Source organism: Apus apus, chromosome 1 (genome assembly GCF_020740795.1).
Source record: "Apus apus isolate bApuApu2 chromosome 1, bApuApu2.pri.cur, whole genome shotgun sequence".
NCBI lineage: Eukaryota > Metazoa > Chordata > Aves > Apodiformes > Apodidae > Apus > Apus apus.
Genome location: NC_067282.1, coordinates 606,661 through 625,930, shown reverse-complemented (window position 1 = coordinate 625,930; position 19,270 = coordinate 606,661). Strand labels below are relative to the sequence as shown.

Here is a 19,270-nt window from a genome sequence, read left to right as displayed (position 1 = left end):
GGTTGCCCAGGGAAGCTGTGGTATCTCAGTGCTAAGGGAAGAGCTAGAACTGGCTTTACCAAGTAGCATTTGCATGGTTCCATCAGGGGAGCTCTGATTCTGTTCCCAGGTGTGGCCACACTTCATATGACATGTACTGAGGGCAGGAGTGGGCCCAGCTCAGGAACACAAGATGTCCCAGGGCTGGAGGCATCTTTGAGGAGGGAGAAGCAGTTGCAAAGGATGATCTGCTGCACCAAAGGCAGGGGCAGGGCTGCAGGAAAGCCCATTTGGGACTAAGCTCTGGCAGAAAACGTAATTGTTATTAAAATGAAGTGTTGTTAATTAACAAAATGCTGTTTAAAAGTGCCCAGATAGTCCCTTGCTACCATTAGATTCTGTGCCAAGAACACAGCAGAAGACTACTCACCCTGTATGGATCACTAACAGTTTTCAGATGGATATTTGACTTGGCAAAGCTTTTCTTATTCTCTATTTGTTGAATTCTATTGCCTGGGGACCCAACATGATGATTGGCACTGTGGGAACTCAGCCCTGTTGGGGTTTTGGTGGCAGGCAGGGAGCAGCAGAGGAGGGAGAAGCTCATGGCAGCAAAACAACCTGGCCCTGGTCTGCAAGTGAAAGGAGAACCAAGAGCCAGCCCCATTTCCCTAGACCCCCACGTCGTGACTCTCCCACCCAGTTAAACTCTCATGCAGCCACTTGGCTGGAGAGCTGGTGCTTCTGGAGAGGATGGACACTGCAATCGAGGGCTTGTGGTCAGAGGACAAGGGGGAATGGATTAAAACTGGAAAAGGGGAGATTTAGGTTGGACATGAGGAAGAATTATTTGCTGTCAGGGCAGGAAGGCACTGGAACAGGTTGCCCAGGGAAGCTGTGGCTGCCCCATCCCTGGCAGTGTTGAAGGGCAGGTTGGATGGGGCTTGGAGCAGCCTGGGCTGCTGGGAGGTGTCCCTGCCCATGCAGGGGGGTTGTATCTGGATGTTTTCTAAGGTCCCTTCCAACCCAAACCATTCTATGATTCTATTCCAACCTGCCCTTCAACACTGCCAGGGATGGGGCAGCCACAGCTTCCCTGGGCAACCTGGGCCAGGCTCTCCCCACCCTCACAGCCCAGAATTCTTTCCTAATGTCCAACCAAAATCTCCCCTCTTCCAGTTTTAGTCCATTTCCTCTTGTCCTCTCCAAGGGGTTTTCCTGAGACATTCTCAACCTTCCCCTGCTCACCCCACAGGCTCCTGCAGGGCTTGACCAACACTAGGGACCATCAGAAAAGCTAATGGCCAGCCTTGAGCACCACATTGCTCACCTCTCAGGAGCCAACCCATGGCAGGACACCAGCCCAGTGGGAACGACTCACCAGGACTGAGTTGTTGTCCACGTTGATGTTCACAGCCCTGCAGCCAGCAGAGCAGGGGGAGATGTATTCAATGGCATTAGAGCCACAGATGGGGTTGTAGGCTTTCTCAGGGCAGTGACACTGGAGGTTACACTCCCAGGCCTGGTGTCCCAACTCAGAGCTGTGACAGGAATAGAGAATTAATGCACGACATTGAGCATCATGAATATGCATCTTCTATAGAAAACCTACTGCAAATACAGCTGCATAACAGATTAGCAAAGAAACACTTGACTTCCTAACAAATCCTTCCCCACATGAAAGTGAGGACCCACAGAAGTTGCACTATAAACCCCCCCTCAAGCCTGTGCTCTGCCTGGGCAAAACATCCTGACCAGAAATGGTCAATGGAGTCACCCACTTCCTTCATATTTGGCCCCAAAAGTAGGGTCTTGGGGTAGTGCAACTCCTTGGGGTGGTGGGTAGGGTGGGAGGTGGTGAGGACCAGCTCATGAGCCCATGAGATGCTGAAGATGTGAATTCACAGCCACTTGGGTCAAGGTCCTGCCCCTGTTTGGTTGTGCAAGGGAGCAGCCCCAGCCCTGAAGCTCTGATCCCAGGGCTGGCCCCTGCCCAGATCATTTCCCTGTGAGTAAAGTGCTCTGCTTTCCAAGATGAAACTTCAATCTCGTGCTGTTTGTGCCAAAAAAACCCCACGAGTTCCACAACCAGTGGGTTTCACAACCAGCCAGTGAAGCCAGGAGGAGTGGGGAGGCAGCAGATGCAGTGGTTACTCAAGCAAGCAGTGTTGTCAGCCCTGATTCTGTCACTGTTCACTGCTTCTCAGGAGGGAATAAACCCATTTCTGGGTATTCTGCTGGAGTCCCACCTCCACCTCGAGGAGAGCAGGTAGGGATGGGGGGGCACCTGGGAATAGCCCACCCATGCCCAGCCCAGCTGGAGCTGCTGGTACCTCTCAGTGTAGGTGATGCCTGCAACCTTCTGCGTGGGGCAGCCGAGGAAGAGGAGGGGGAAAGCCAGGAGCAGGCAGAGGAACATGCCGAGGACACACATGGCACTGCACTGCCTCAAGGACATCTGGAACCTCTTCATGATGGCACCACCCACCACGATCCCGACCATGGCCCCAGGGATGTTCACAGCACCTGGGGAAAGGCAGGTCACAGAATCACAGAAGGGTTTGGGTTGGAAGGGACCTCAAAGCTCACCCAGTCCCACCTCCTGCATGGGCAGGGACACCTTCCACCAGCCCAGGTTGCTCCAAGCCCCATCCAACCTGCCCTTCAACACTGCCAGGGATGGGGCAGCCACAGCTTCCCTGGGCAACCTGGGCCAGGGTCTCACCAAAGAAGGTGAGAAGATCTCACAAGGAGACCTCAGCCCCAGACAGGACATTCTGGACATGACAGAGCAGGCAAGAGCAGCCTAATCTCATGAGCACACACCCTGCTTGGCACTTCATCCTCTCCTTCCCCACGACACCACCAGCAAGCAATTAGCCCAACCCTCACAAGCAATGAGTCTAACTGAAGCAAACATTTTGAAGGGTTTAAGCACGATTATTACACCAGCCTGACTGGCCTCTTGCCACAAAGTGTCTTCAAAACGCACAGAGACACTTACAGAATCACAGAATCATTTCGATTAGAAAAGACCAACCAGCTGCAGCTTTTTATTTTGCTGACTACCTACTTTGTTTAAAAGACCTTTTCCCCTGTGCTGGATGGGCAGTAATCCCTGCTACAGAAATGGGCTCAATTAATATCTGATGTTTCTGTGCTCCTTGCATGCAATGAGTTGGTTTCTTCTCCTTGATCAGTGAACGGCTTCAGAATCACAGATTTGCTTTGATGGGAAGAGACCTTCAGAATCACCCAGCCCAACCCTTCCCCCAGCCCTGCCAAGGCCACCCCTGCCCCGTGTCCCTCAGCACCATCTCCAGGGCTTGGAAACCCCTCCAGGGATGGGGACTCCCCCCCTGCCCTGGGCAGCCTGGGCCAGGCCCTGACAACCCTTGCCAGGAAGGAATTGTTCCCCAGATCCAACCTCAGCCTCCCCTGGCACAACCTGAGGTTGCTTCCTCTTGTTCTAAGATAACAAACATCTTTCTAGGTCTTTAAATACTTTATTCTAGCCAGACCCCAAGACAAGGAGGACACGGAGCTGTTGGAGAGAGGCCAGAGGAGGCCCCGGAGATGCTGGGAGGGCTGGAGCAGCTCTGCTCTGGAGCCAGGCTGGGAGAGTTGGGGTGTTGAGCCTGGAGAAGAGAAGGCTCCAGGGAGACCTGAAAGCACCTTCCAGGGCCTGAAGGGGCTCCAGGAAAGCTGGGGAGGGGCTTGGGACAAGGGCAGGGAGGGCTGGGAGCAGGGGGAAGGGTTTCCAGCTGGCAGAGGGAGCTGGAGCTGAGATGTGAGGGAGAAATTCTGGGCTGTGAGGGTGGGGAGAGCCTGGCCCAGGTTGCCCAGGGAAGCTGTGGCTGCCCCATCCCTGGCAGTGTTGAAGGGCAGGTTGGATGGGGCTTGGAGCAGCCTGGGCTGCTGGGAGGTGTCCCTGCCCATGCAGGGGTGGGACTGGAAGAGTTTTAATGTCCCTTCCAACTCAAACCATTCCGTGATTCTATGATTCTATCAGCTCAGGCTGCAAAGGAAAGGAAGGAAATCAAACAGCAGCTGAGGAATCTTAAGGCCAAGGACCTTGTGCCAGGTGTGGCTGCAGGTAACAGAAGGAGCCTGGCAGCTCCGGAGGAAGAGGAACCTCCATTAGTCCTTAAGAGGTGCTGAACAGCTGGCAACCCTTGAGAGCAACACTCACCAATGATCATGTTGGCCAAGGATGCTGTGAGGGAGAACTGTCTCTCCAGGAACTTGCCCATGAACGTTGCTAAACCAGCAACCATGGCCGAGAGGTTGACCTGAGCCAGCACCACCAGCAGGTAGACGGGGTGACGCAGGTTCCTCAGCAGGACCAGAGGGAAATCTGAAAGGAGAAGGGGAAACCTGTTGCATGGAGAGGAAGTGTTCAGCCAAATATTAACCCCAAGCAAGTGGCAGAAAAACTTGCCCTTCCCTACATTCTTTTTTGTGTTATGTGCAGAATGGACTCCAAACATTCACAGAAGGGCACAGGGTGTGCTTCCAGGGTTCAGCATTTCAGGGCTTGATTGTGTGACCACCTGGATATTACAAAGCCAGGATGAAGCAGCAGGGCACTGTGAAAATTCACTGCTGAGGTTGGTTGCAAACAAAGGAGGTTCCATCTCAGCCATCTGATGCCACGTCCCACTGGAGTGTCCAGGGTGAGAGAGGGAAGGCAACGATCCTTCAGCCCACCTGGCTCAGGAAGCAGCCACGGGGTGGGTGAAGTGATGCCAGGAGTTGATTGTTGCAAAAGATTGAGGAAAAAAGTAGGATTTTCAGTGGAAAGGCTGTCCAGGCTGAAAGTGAATGGGAGAAGAGAGTAATTCATCTCTGGATGTGTCTGAAAGAAAGGGGAAGGGGGAAGGCCAAGGGGCAAGGAAGAGAGAGAAGATGAAGAGGAGAGCAGGGGAAAAGAGGAGGAGAAGAAGGGGAGAGGAGAGGAGAAGAAAGGGAGAAGAAAGAGAGAGGAGAGGAGAGGAGAGGAGAGGAGAGGAGAGGAGAGGAGAGGAGAGGAGAGGAGAGGAGAGGAGAGGAGAGGAGAGGAGAGGAGAGGAGAGGAGAGGAGAGGAGAGGAGAGGAGAAAAAGGGGAAGGGGAAAGGGGAAGGGGAAAAGGGGAAGGGGAAAAGGGGAAGGGGAAGGGAAAAGGGAAAGAGAAAGGAAAAGGGAGAAGAGAGAACACTGAGCATCCTGACTGAAGGAAATCACTCTCTCACTTCAGCACTTGGGTGATGTGCTCAAACAACCCTGACCACCTGTGAGAACTGCTGAGCCCTTCCTCAGAGCTGCCAGGGCCTCGTGATGCCTTGGGAGAGGGGCAAGTGGCTCTGAGATAGTTCTTCAGCCTCAGCTGAACCTCTGCAGATCCTGTCTGTGTCTCCTGCCCTGGACTGTACCAGGGAAACCTGCGTGTCCTTCCCCCATCACCCATGGGCTGAGCAGCTCTGAGTGGCCACAGGGGCTGCTACAAACACACAAGGAAGGAGTAACCACGGCCTCGGTTCCTTTCCCTGCAGCTTTCTGGCAAGGTTTCTTCTAAAACAAAAACAAAAGTAGCTGGAAAGTCATTAAAAGTTAATTTATTTGTCTGCTGCGGTTGCAATTTCAATGTCCTTTCTGTTTCAGTGATTAAAATGTGTTGGTTTTGGTTTAATTACAGGCAAGAAAGACTCGAGCAAATTCCCCTGTGGCTGAACTCTCACTCCTTGAGATAAAGATACTTGCAGCTTGCTCAGCAAAGACATTTGCCCTGCTCCCAGTGCCCTGGGAACTGGGGTGCCCAGTTCTGACACTGGAAGGCTGGGAGGCTGTAGTTCTCCAGCCTGGAATGAGTTTGCCTTCGTGCACATCCCAAACCCACCTTGTTCCACATCCCAAACCCACGTTGTTCCACATCCCAAACCCACCTTGTTCCACATCCCAAACCCACTTTGTGGACATCCCAAACCCATATTGTTCCAAATCCCAAACCCACCTTGTTCCACATCCCAAGCCCACGTTGTTGCACATCCCAAACCCACTTTGTGGACATCCCAAACCCACTTAGTTTCACATCCCAAACCCACTTTGCTCCACATCCCAAACCCACATTGCTGCACATCCCAGACCCATATTGTTCCACATCCCAAACCCACCTTGTTCCACATCCCAAACCCATATTGTTCCAAATCCTAAACCCACTTTGTTCCAAATCCTAAACCCACTTTGTTCCAAATCCCAAACCCACTTTGTTCCACATCCCAAACCCACCTTGTTCCACATCCCAAACCCACGTTGTTCCACACACCAAACCCACATTGTTCCACATCCCAAGCCCACTTTGCTCCACATCCCAAACCCATATTGTTCCACAACCCAAACCCATATTGTTCCACATCCCAAACCCACTATGTGGACATCCCAAGCCCACGTTGCTGCACATCCCAAGCCCACCTTGTTCCACATCCCAGCCCCACCTTGTTCCACATCCCAAACCCACGTTGCTCCACACACCAAACCCACTTTGCTCCACATCCCAAACCCACGTTGTTGCACATCCCAAGCCCACTTTGTGGACATCCCAAACCCATATTGTTCCAAATCCCAAACCCACCTTGTTCCACATCCCAAACCCATATTGTTCCACATCCCAAACCCACTTTGTGGACATCCCAAACCCATATTGTTCCAAATCCCAAACCCACTTTATTCCACATCCCAGACCCACCTTGTTCCACATCCCAAGCCCACTTTGCTCCACATCCCAAACCCAAGTTGTTGCACATCCCAAGCCCACTTTGTGGACGTCCCAAACCCATATTGTTCCAAATCCCAAACCCACGTTGTTCCACATCCCAAACCCACTTTGCTCCACATCCCAAACCCATGTTGCTGCACATCCCAAGCCCACTTTGTGGACATCCCAAGCCCACCCTGTGCTCACTCCTTTGCTCCCCCTGAACCATCCTGTGCCCTTCGTCCCGCCCTGCAGCACACAAGCAAAAGGCACAACTAAGGGCAACTTCCAGACAAACAGCTGATGAGTTTCCCAAATGAAAGCCAATCTGCTGAAGCAGAGATAAGGAATTAACAGGGAGGATTAATGCAAGGGGCCTGCCACAAATTAATGGTGTTCATTTTTAGCAGCTCACAAACAATCGGGATGATCTTGGTATCTGCTCCAGCACGGAGATGCTGGGAGAACAAGCTGGTGCTGGTCTGGGAGCTGCCCCAAGCTGGGAATTTGGTTTAACTGTCCTAAAAAGTTATGTGAAGAGCAAAGATCCCTCTGAGGATGTGAGGGGGTCCCCCATGGACAAAGGCAAAGCTCTTGCTGATGGGATCACTGCCTCTCCAGCTCAACACTCTGTTCTCAAGGTTAGAGAAGCAACCAAAGACACTGGGGAGCAGCAAACTCAGGGCACAGAGAGGGTCCAAGCATGCAAGGAATGGCCAAAGACCCTGAAATATTGACATTTTGGAGAACTGACAGGCTTAGCAGTGCAGCAGAGAGGGAATGAGCTGTGAGGAGAGCCCTGTGTTGGATAAACCAAGGTGAACCCCAAAGAGGGGAGGTGGATTTGCTCTGAAGTATCAATAGAGGTCATTATTTTTTGAAGCCTATTCCTGCCTTGTTTACATACTGGAATATCTTGGACACATGGAGCTGTTGGAGAGTCCAGGGGAGGCCCCGGAGATGCTGGGAGGGCTGGAGCAGCTCTGCTCTGGAGCCAGGCTGGGAGAGTTGGGGTGTTGAGCCTGGAGAAGAGAAGGCTCCAGGGAGACCTGAGAGCACCTTCCAGGGCCTGAAGGGGCTCCAGGAAAGCTGGGGAGGGGCTTGGGACAAGGGCAGGGAGGGCTGGGAGCAGGGGGGAAGGGTTTCCAGCTGGCAGAGGGAGCTGGAGCTGAGATGTGAGGGAGAAATTCTGGGCTGTGAGGGTGGGGAGAGCCTGGCCCAGGTTGCCCAGGGAAGCTGTGGCTGCCCCATCCCTGGCAGTGTTGAAGGGCAGGTTGGATGGGGCTTGGAGCAGCCTGGGCTGCTGGGAGGTGTCCCTGCCCATGCAGGGGTTGGATCTAGATGATCTTGAAGGTCCCTTCCAACCCAAACCAGTCTGGGATTGCATGACACCATCCAGTTTCTGGCTGTAAACCCAGTTCTGGGTTAGAAATCCCAGGGATTCCAGGAAGATTTCTCTGTTGGCAAAATTAGACACTTTTTCCGGTGTTTTTTTTTTTCTTCACAATTGGGCTTTAGGGGATACATTCTGAGAAATAAGGCATTTTTTAATCACAGCTCCCACAGCCCTGACAACCCCAACCCTGATGCAAGCCCAGAGCCAAAGCTGCAGCTGGAGCAGGGTGAGATGTTCCCTCCTCCCTTCACCCAGGAGCTCATTTTTATTCCCTTTTTTCAGAGACAAGGGAGCAGAACGTGGGGTGAAAATCCCATCTGAGCACCATCAGTCTGTTCCCACACAATCACTTCCATCACACAGGTTTTCTAAATGACACTGCAACAAGGTCAAGGGGGGGCAATAAATAAACCCCCCCACTTGCTCCTCTAATTTAGCACGAGGATCCAGAGCACGTGGTGCAAAATAGCAGCATCAAATCCTGCCCATGCATCTCTGGCTGGGCCTGCCCTTCATAAACCAGAGAATTTCCAATCAATTAAAGGGCTAATCATCTGGAAAGATGAAGGAAGCTGACAGGGATTGACTTCAGAGGGCCACTTGTCTGAGATCATTGCCAAAGTGCAGGGTATGTGTTTCAAAACAGAAGCCCCCCAGCCCTGAGGGGTGGCCTCCCCTGCTGATTCCCTCCAGCACCAAGAGCCTCCTGATTTCTCAACCAGCTGGATGAAGATCACCCTGGGCAAACCTGCATCTGGTTTTAACTGCCCAGAGTCCAACAGGACACCTGAGTTGCACCTTGAGGCTTATCTGGGCTTTAGGCTGAGCACAGGGAGGAACAACACTTTTCCTTACCAGCCTTGCAAGCTATTGCATGGCCTGGACATGGAGTCATGGGATGGTTTGGGTTGGAAGACACCTTCAAGATCATCTAGTTCCAAGCTCCCTGCCATGGGCAGGGACACGTCCCAGCAGCCCAGGCTGCTCCAAGCCCCATCCAACCTGCCCTTCAACACTGCCAGGGATGGGGCAGCCACAGCTTCCCTGGGCAACCTGGGCCAGGCTCTCCCCACCCTCACAGCCCAGAATTTCTCCCTCCCATCTCAGCTCCAGCTCCCTCTGCCAGCTGGAAACCCTTCCCCCTGCTCCCGTCCCTCCCTGCCCTTGTCCCAAGCCCCTCCCCAGCTTTCCTGGAGCCCCTTCAGGCCCTGGAAGGTGCTCTCAGCTCTCCCTGGAGCCTTCTCTTCTCCAGGCTGAACACCCCAACTCTCCCAGCCTGGCTCCAGAGCAGAGCTGCTCCAGCCCTCCCAGCATCTCCGGGGCCTCCTCTGGCCTCTCTCCAACAGCTCCGTGTCCTCCTTGTGTTGGGGGCTCTAGAACTGGACACATCTGTGTGTGAGCAGTGAAACCCCCCTCACCAGGAGGTGGGGGATGCAGACACTTACGTTTGATGAACTTGGTCAGAGAGAGGTTTTGCAGGTGTTCAGAGCTCAGCCTGAGCTGGCTGAGCACATCCTTGCTCTTCTTGCTGTCACTCTCCTTCCCACTCGCCACCTGGGGACAGACAGGAGGTTGTCACTGGACCCACCATGCCTGAGTTTCCTCTGAACTCACTTTTTCTCTCCCAAATCATGACCTGATCTGCTGGGAGGTGTCCCTGCCCAGGCAGGGGGGGTTGGAACTAGATGATCTTTAAGGTCCCTTCCAACCCAAACCATGCTATGATTCTCCTGCTCCTGGACATCTCATCTAAATTGGAGCTACTGTAACTTCCTGTAATGCTTTGGATAATTTTTAGCCCCCACAGCAGCAAGGAAGGGACACCCTCTGCCATCCTGGTCCATGGACGGGGACAGATCCTGCAGATTCCCCCATTATTCCTTCTCTATTCAGGGGAACAACATTTTACAGCTGAAGCTCAGATGGGCCCAGGTGTCCCTGCTTAATTTTAGCCTCAGCTGGTGCTCACAGCCCTGCAGGGCACCAACCCAGCTGCTCACAGGACCTGTGGCCTTGGTGTCACCATGCCACTGCTCACAAGCAACGAGGTACTGGCAGGAAAGGAGAAGTGGGAGATGGAGGGCTTGGATCATCAAATTCACCTGGAGTCCTGGGGGCAGTTCTGGGCCCCTCAGGACAAGAAGGACATGGAGGGGCTGGAGCGTGTCCAGAGAAGGGCAAGGGAGCTGGGGAAGGGGCTGGAGCAGAAGGAGAAGGGGCTGGAGAACTTGTGAGGAGCAGCTGGGGGAGCTGGGGGTGTCCAGCCTGGAGCAAAGGAGGCTGAGGGGAGACCTGCTGGCTCTGCAGCTCCTGAGAGGAGGTTGGAGCCAGGGGGGTCGGGCTCTGCTCCCCAGGAACAAGCGACAGGACCAGAGGGAACGGCCTCAAGTTGTGCCAGGGGAGGCTGAGGTTGGATCTGGGGAACAATTCCTTCCTGGCAAGGGTTGTCAGGGCCTGGCCCAGGCTGCCCAGGGCAGGGGGGAGTCCCCATCCCTGGAGGGGTTTCCAAGCCCTGCAGATGGTGCTGAGGGACACGGGGCAGGGGTGGCCTTGGCAGGGCTGGGGAAGGGTTGGATTTGATGGATCCTCAAGGTGTCTTCCAATCAAAGTGACTCAATGATCCTAAGATCCACCCCAGCTCCATGAGACACCTGCATTGCCCAAGGCAAGTGCCCAACACCCCGTCAACAAGTGACAAGATTTCTTGGGTGTGTGTGGATCCTTGCTCAGCTTCCAGGGCAGTCACTGGGTGGAGGGCAGTAACTAGATTAAATAAGCTACTTCACACGTGGAGGAGCAGAAGGTGCCCGGGGGGAGGGATGTGTGGTTTTCATGGCAAACCACAGAGTATTTTTAGCCTGAAGGACAGAGCCAGCAGCTCCAGCTCCACCATCCCCACGGACACAAACCTGACAGGAGTCAGACAAGCAGCTTCGTGCCACAGAAATTAGAGGCTCCTCACTCACAGAAAGAACCAGGCAGCTCTTGGTCTGAAACCATCTCCTTTCCTCTGAAGCCCAGGCTGGTTATCAGTCCTCCCAGAGGTCAAGATGCCACCTTCCCTTTTTGAAGAGCATCTCTCCAGGGCAAAAGTGACAAAACTCCTTTCTTGGCTTTTATTGGTAGAGCTGGGGGATTAACATGTTTTTCAAGTGCAAAGATAAAAATGCAGTTTCCTTTCCCTTTCCAGTGAAGTTCCAGGGTCTGTTCTCTACAACTGCAACGTTTTCCAAAAATACATCCAAGCGGTTCCTGGCTCTGCCTTTCTCAGCTCCCAGCTGCTCCTGCTTCAGAGAGGTAAGAGTCTGCTGAGCACTATCTACACATCAAAAGCAAGCCCCAAACAAACCAAAAACCAACCCCAAAGCCCCAAATGGCTCCGGTTCCCCAGCCTGGGAGGTCTCTGTGTGAGCATCACCCCTGCAAGAGGGACACTCCTGTGCACACCTGCACATCCCACCCGAGGGGCAGCTGCTGTCTGCACATGGAGCAAAGGCCTCAAGGAGGAGGAAAACTCCTCTCCCAGCACTGACTTGGCCCCACGATAGATTTTTTTGTTGTTGCTGCCAGAAAGGCTCAGGGAATGCACTTTCCTGAAGAGAAGAGGTTCACACGCTGGGGAGGCAACAGCAGAGGGACCAGCACTGATCCTGCCTGGCTCTATCATCAGTGGTGCTGGAGCCCTGCCAAGGATGCTGAGCTCCTGCCAGGGGGGATTTTAGCATTACAGAATCTTAGGGGTTGGAAGGGACCTTGAAAGATCATCTAGTCCAACCCCACTTCCTCAGAGTGGGAGATGTGGTCATCCAGAGTGAGGAGGTGCAACAACATGGGACTGGCTGCTCAGCAGGCATCTGCTGCAGCATCATGGCAAGGAGGAGCAAAAAGATGTGAGGGAGGGGATTGTCCCCTCTGTTCTGCTCTGCTGAGACCCCCCTGGACTGTTGTGTCCAGCTCTGGAGCCCTCAGCACAGGAGAGACATGGAGCTGTTGGAGAGGGGCCAGAGAAGGGTGATGGAGATGCTGGGAGGGCTGGAGCAGCTCTGCTCTGGAGCCAGGCTGGGAGAGTTGGGGTGTTGAGCCTGGAGAAGAGAAGGCTCCAGGGAGACCTGAGAGCACCTTCCAGGGCCTGAAGGGGCTCCAGGAAAGCTGGGGAGGGGCTTGGGACAAGGGCAGGGAGGGCTGGGAGCAGGGGGAAGGGTTTCCAGCTGGCAGAGGGAGCTGGAGCTGAGATGTGAGGGAGAAATTCTGGGCTGTGAGGGTGGGGAGAGCCTGGCCCAGGTTGCCCAGGGAAGCTGTGGCTGCCCCATCCCTGGCAGTGTTGAAGGGCAGGTTGGATGGGGCTTGGAGCAGCCTGGGCTGCTGGGAGGTGTCCCTGCCCATGCAGGGGTGGCACTGGATGGGCTTTAAGGTCCCTTCCAACCCAAACCATTGTATGATTTGATGACCTTGCAAAATGCCCCCACACTAGGATTTTTCAGGACGATTCCTTGGAGCACTCAGTTTCCTGGTGCACACTCACCTGTGAACGGGCTCCTCCTGCATCCCATGTTTTTGCAACAGGATTTTGTCTGTCACTGTGAGATCAGTGGGAGGGTAGAGTCATAGAATCATGGACTCATGGAATAATAGAATGGTTTGGGTAGGAAGGGACCTTGAAAATCATCAGGTCCCAACCCCCCTGCATGGGCAGGGACACCTCCCAGCAGCCCAGGCTGCTCCAAGCCCCATCCAACCTGCCCTTCAACACTGCCAGGGATGGGGCAGCCACAGCTTCCCTGGGCAACCTGGGCCAGGCTCTCCCCACCCTCACAGTGAAGAATTCTCTCCTAACGTCCAACCTAAATCTCCCCTCTTCCAGTTCTGATCCATTCCCCCTTGTCCTCTCCCTGCAAGCCCTCGAAATCAGTCCCTCCCCTCATCAAGTCACCAGGCTTGGAAGGGACCTCTGAAATCATCTAGTCCAACCCCCCTGCCTGAACATGGATGGAAGGAGGAGGCCGACAGGCTTTTGAGGCAGGAGGATGAAGCTCCCCCATGCTTTGCATCAGGAAGGCCATCCCTAACCTGACCTTCAGCAGGAGAAAGCCCCGTTTGCCTGCTGGGACAAGATCAGGTCTGAAGGATCAGAGCTGAGAGCTGCTCTGCAGGAAAGGCAGGTGATGCAGCCTGCCTGCACACCAGGCTCCTGCCTGCACCTGCCTGCTGCTGCACCTGCGAGAAGGGCAGCCCGGGGTGCTGGCAGCCTGCTGGTATCCAGATACACCCCTGGGAAAAGGGACAAATGACCTGCTCTGGGAGAGAGAGGCTCTCCTTGCTTCCTCTGGCCGCCGCCTCAGCGCAGGGGCAGCTCAGAGCAGCTATTTTCACATGAGACAAACAAGATGTAAAACCTCAGGGCTTGGAAAAAACACAACAACAACAACAACAACAAACAAACCCAGAACTATTTTCCCCGCTGACAAGGTCGTGCTCCCTCCAAACACTTCATTATGCCTTTCCCAGCCAGCCTGGCTCCCACCAGGGACCCTGTTTCCTCAAGTGTTGGCACAAGCAGCCACGGGGCACCTTGCTCGGGCAAAAGGGGGAGTTTATATTTAGCTGCTGTTTGCTCCTGGCTTGTGAGCTCCCAGGGGAACATCCAAACGTGGAGACCAAGCCCATCCCTGCAGCATCCCAGTGGCACCACCATGCCCTGCCACTCAGGCCCCCCCAGTTGCCTCCCAGATCATTCCCTGGATTTCAAGGCTGCCTTTGCTGGTGGTTTAGGGGCTTCAACGAGGTGGCTTCAGGACATGGTAGGAGCAAAGGTTTCCAGACAAAGCTTTAAGGTTTCCCTGTCCTCTCCCTTTAAGCTTTCCCATTAACTGGTAACTCCAGCTGGGGCAGGGCTTGAGGAGAGTTCCCCATCAGGTTATTTTCATTTCAGCTTTTCACGGGTGCTGGAAGCTCACAAGGTCACTGCTGGATGCACGTGGTAGGTTCTGTACCAGTGCAGCCAAACTGTCCCCAGGCAGCAACTGAGGAAGTTCTTTCTCACTTCCCCAATGTCTCTGACAGCACAGAAGGGTTGAGTCGCTGTCCCAGACCCATCCCACCACTCTGGACCTGGGATGTCCTCTGGGACAACCCCAGAGAGAGCTGTCAGCTCTTTGCAGCCTGCAAATACCTCCCGGGAGTTGGGAAGTCCCCAGACATCCCAGCACAGGGCAGGAGGCTCTTTGCAGGCTTGGTCATGCTGGTGCAATCCCATGATGGAGCCAAGAGCAGCACCAGCATCCATGGGGCTGGAGAAAAGGACCTTCAAGATCACCTAGTTCCAACCCCCTACATGGGCAGGGACACCTCCCAGCAGCCCAGGCTGCTCCAAGCCCCATCCAACCTGCCCTTCAACACTGCCAGGGATGGGGCAGCCACAGCTTCCCTGGGCAACCTGGGCCAGGCTCTCCCCACCCTCACAGCCCAGAATTTCTCCCTCACATCTCAGCTCCAGCTCCCTCTGCCAGCTGGAAACCCTTCCCCCTGCTCCCAGCCCTCCCTGCCCTTGTCCCAAGCCCCTCCCCAGCTTTCCTGGAGCCCCTTCAGGCCCTGGAAGGTGCTCTCAGGTCTCCCTGGAGCCTTCTCTTCTCCAGGCTCAACACCCCAACTCTCCCAGCCTGGCTCCAGAGCAGAGCTGCTCCAGCCCTCCCAGCATCTCCGGGGCCTCCTCTGGCCTCTCTCCAACAGCTCCGTGTCCTTCTCAGGGGCAAAATAACAAACCAAGGACTAAAACACAGACTGGAGATGAGACAAAGCTTTGCAACATGGAAGGAAATAATTTTCTGGAGCCTCCTCCCAGGGAGGCTTAGGAGGACAGCACTGATGGGAAGGACTGATGTCCAGAGGGGACCACATGACACCCAACCAGAGCCACCAGGGCTTGGACGCCACCGGGACACGCGGATCTGCTTCCCATGAAATCCACCTGAGCTGTTTGCAGCAGGCAAGTGTCTGCAGAGGACACGTGCTGACTTCACAGTGGAACCTTTGTCAGGGTGAGGAGGAAATGTCACCTCCCCCCCCCCCATCCCTTTGCAGGGCTTGGGGGATGTTTTGCTTCTAGGTGACCTTGGAGTGTCCCAGAAGGAAACCTGAACCACAAGCTAATGGAGGCTACAAGACAGATCTTGCACAGGAGAACTGCTGAGCAAGGTCAGCCCTCCTGCCTTGGTTTCAGGTGCTCCTGAGAGCACTTTTCCCCTTTCCAACCCCTTTTCTCTTCAGCCACGGAGCTGCAGGGACTCAGGAGGTGTTTTACCAGCTGTAGGACAACAGCCAGCAAGGCTGCAGACAGACAGACAGACAGACAGACAGACACTGAGCTCAAGCCAAAGTGCAGGGAAAACCTTTATCAGGCAGCATCCCAAGTGCTTGGGTTGGGATCTGACACCACCACTGAGAGACAGATGGCAAAGCAGGAGCTAAACTGGGAATTCCTCAGCAACTGGAAAATGCTCAAATGCTGCAGTTCCCCACAATCCGGGACACAACCCTGAGAAATGGTTCAGGCTTAGGGAGGAAGGGTTAAACTGGAATTATTGGGGGGAAAACCACAAACTGGTCTTGACTAGAAACAGTTTGTCCAGCAACAGCCTTATCCTCTCACTCCCTGAGATCATGACAACTTTATAGCTTTGCTGTGATGGTTCCTCAAACAGGATCCTTCAGGGTATGTTGGTGCTAGAAACTTACTGACAAGTATCAAAGCAGAGAAATAAAAATGTTCTGGGTCTGGAATGAGTGATTTATGAAAAAAAAAAAAAAAGATCAAAAGAGCAAACTCTCATTATCAGAAATGTTCACATTGAGAGCACTAGTAATTTCAGGAACTTCAAAGAGAGAAGCCATCAAATAAAAGTGAGGCTGAAATGGGGCTGGAGAATAAAGAATGTGGATCTGCCCTGGCTGATGGGAGGTGGCAAATGAGTCTCCAAAGGGACAGAGGGAGGTGCTGATATTCAGCTTTTGCTGGATGATGCCTATTGAGGAGGATGGTTCTTGGTCTGGAGAAACCATCAAGGGCTCAGGTGACTTTATAGGGAGTGAGGCAGGAGGAAGAAAGACAGGTGAAGGTAGGATGAGAACCAGAGAAGAGGTTCAGCGTCTTTGGCAGCAAGAAGGAATGAGCCATGGGCCAGATTTTGCTGGTGGGATCTTGTTTGGTGGACTCTGCAGTGGGGAAACATACCCACAGCTTGGGGACACCTTATTTCCTGGCAGTCTCACCATCTGTTGAGAGATGTGTGGTCCCAGGGGTCTGCAGGCAGCAAGTGGCACAAGGACACCTTGGCCTGGGGCACCTGAAATTCCTTTTTGGCCTCCACAAATGAAGCCCCCAGCTGGTGGAGCAGAAACAGCATAGAAACATGGAATGGTTTGAGTTGAAATGGACCTTAAAGATCATATAGTCCTACATGGGCAGGGACACCTCCCAGCAGCCCAGGCTGCTCCAAGCCCCATCCAACCTGCCCTTCAACACTGCCAGGGATGGGGCAGCCACAGCTTCCCTGGGCAACCTGGGCCAGGCTCTCCCCACCCTCACAGCCCAGAATTTCTCCCTCACATCTCAGCTCCAGCTCCCTCTGCCAGCTGGAAACCCTTCCCCCTGCTCCCAGCCCTCCCTGCCCTTGTCCCAAGCCCCTCCCCAGCTTTCCTGGAGCCCCTTCAGGCCCTGGAAGGTGCTCTCAGGTCTCCCTGGAGCCTTCTCTTCTCCAGGCTCAACACCCCAACTCTCCCAGCCTGGCTCCAGAGCAGAGCTGCTCCAGCCCTCCCAGCATCTCCGGGGCCTCCTCTGGCCTCTCCAACAGCTCCGTGTCCTTCCTGTGTTGGGGAATGCAATTCTGCTGCTTCTGTGAGCAGAGCCAGCCTGTGCTTCTCCCCTGGGTTCCTGTGGCTGCCGTGCATGGAGACACTTGCTGTGGGTAAGATTCTGTGCTGGGGCTTTACAAACATGATCGACCAGGGCTTGTAGTGAGAGGACAAGGGGGAATGGATTAAAACTGGAAGAGGGGAGATTTAGGTGGGACATGAGGAGGAAATTCTGGGCTGTGAGGGTGGGGAGAGCCTGGCCCAGGTTGCCCAGGGAAGCTGTGGCTGCCCCATCCCTGGCAGTGTTGAAGGGCAGGTTGGATGGGGCTTGGAGCAGCCTGGGCTGCTGGGAGGTGTCCCTGCCCATGGCAGGGGGTTGGATCTAGATGATCTCTAAGGTCCATTCCAACTTAAACCATGATGATATGATATGATATGATATGATATGATATGATATGATATGATATGATATGATTTAAAAGCCCAGTTGATGCCTTCAGTGCTTGCAGCCTGTGGCTGCTCTGCTGCTCAGGGCTTTTCTCCTGCTTTGCCCAGGCAGAATCCCTGAAGCCAAAGGCAGCCAAGGAAATGCTGACTGACTGTGAAGCTGCAGCAGCTGCATTTAAACAGGGTTGACCCAAAGGTTATCAGAATGTCCCTTTGCTGACTTGCTGCTCTGGGAAACCCTGCCCTGGCCCCATCCCTCCCTTCCTCTCTGCAGTGTGTCCAGGATGGGGCTTCGTGCTGCAGAGCCTGGATGAGGAGCTGCCACAGGGATCCCACCTTCCCTCTCTGCAACATCCCCTGGTGGAGCCACCATCCCTGGAGGGATTCAAAACACATGCAGAGGTGGCACTTCAGGACATGCTCTAGTGGCCTTGGTGGGTTATTTTCTGGGTTGATGGTGGGACTCAGTTATCTTAGAGGTCTTTTTCAACCATGATGATCCTGTGATTCTGTGATCTCCATCCCAAACCAGAGCCAAGCAGAGGAAGACAGATGTTTTATCCAGAACAGCATCTGGCAGAGTTTCTAATGAGCTATTAATATTATCATTATCATTATTATAGTTACTTTAAGCAGGGCCCCTTGCTGCTGCTGCTGGTGCTGGTTCCTCCATGGGATGTTCCTGAGCCAGCTCAGCTGGTCCTGGCATCTCCCATCGTGCAAGGGGAGGAAAATTTTGCCATCCCTTAGATTCTTTTCCTATTATTATTCTTTAGTGTTAACCATTTCCAAAAGCTCTCAGGGGAAAATGTTAAAGTGGAGAGAAATTCAAGAAGATTTGGGCTGCAAAGGGACAGGTGGGTGCTCAGCCAGCTGGGAGGACTCCAGTAGAGCAGGGTGAAATCTTCCTGCTGCTTTTTGAAATCAATATCCAACCAAAACTTCCTCCAACTCTTCAAAACTGCTCAACCCTTGAAAAATAAATTTTTTTAAAAAGTGCTTTTCTTTTAGTTTGAAGGACACTCTTTTATCCCATTTATGAAATTAATATTCCCATCAGCCCTAATAAAGGACTCTCCCCTCAGACGTGGTTTGCCACCCGTGCTCATTAAGCAGGTTCTGCTAATAAAGATCATCCATAAGGAGTTCAAAGTGAACCAAGCTCCAGGAGAATCCATCAGGAACACTGTATTGTCCTCATCCTGCAAGCACAGGATCCCAGAGGCACAGGATCCCAGAATCCTGCTGGTTGGAAAAGACCTTTAAGATCATCGAGTCCAACCACAACCCAACTCTACCAGCCATTAACCCAACTCTACCAAGCCCAGTGCTTAACCCATGTCCCTCAGCACCACCTCTACACAGCTCTGAAACCCCTCCAGGGATGGGGACTCGACCACCTCCCTGGGCAGCCTGGGCCAGGGTTTAATGTCCCTTTTAGTCAAGACATTTTTTTCTAATATCTCACCTAAACCTCCCCTGGTGCAACTTGAGCCTGTTTCCTGAGAGCAGCAGAGCACTTTCCACCCAATTACCTCCCAGAACTGCAGCATCTCTGCAAACCTCTCAGCACACGTAACCCAGCAGAAGACCATCATATCCCCAGAAGTGTAACTGGCACATCAGGTCATGTTTTCCCCAGAAGTGTGACTGGCACATCAGGTCGCTTTTTCCCCAGGGAGGGAAAACCCAAACCTCCTGAAGAATCACTTGTTTCTGCAGTAATTCAGGCAGGGGCAGGAGAAATGAAGAATTATTCTGCACCAGACTGTGCATGGACTTGTTTAGACAAGAAAGCTTTGACTCTGGCCCAAGGCATGAAAGCCAATCACACAGGTTCAAGTGAAGCCAAGACATGGAGACAAACACA

The 19,270-nt window shown here is 53.5% G+C and overlaps 1 protein-coding gene across 8 annotated transcripts in view; it reads right to left on the bottom strand.

The window, feature by feature from the left end:
• SLCO2B1 (solute carrier organic anion transporter family member 2B1) overlaps positions 1–19,270 on the bottom strand; it is a 57,593-nt gene that overhangs the window by 11,388 nt on the left and 26,935 nt on the right. For all 8 annotated transcript variants that reach the window (XM_051608697.1, XM_051608695.1, XM_051608694.1 and 5 more), the window contains 4 exons: positions 9,552–9,660; positions 4,172–4,336; positions 2,313–2,505; positions 1,361–1,520 (listed from right to left, as the gene is read on the bottom strand). In XM_051608697.1, the coding sequence (XP_051464657.1) occupies positions 1,361–1,520; positions 2,313–2,505; positions 4,172–4,336; positions 9,552–9,660 (627 nt within the window). The remainder of the gene's footprint in view (positions 1–1,360; positions 1,521–2,312; positions 2,506–4,171; positions 4,337–9,551; positions 9,661–19,270) is intronic.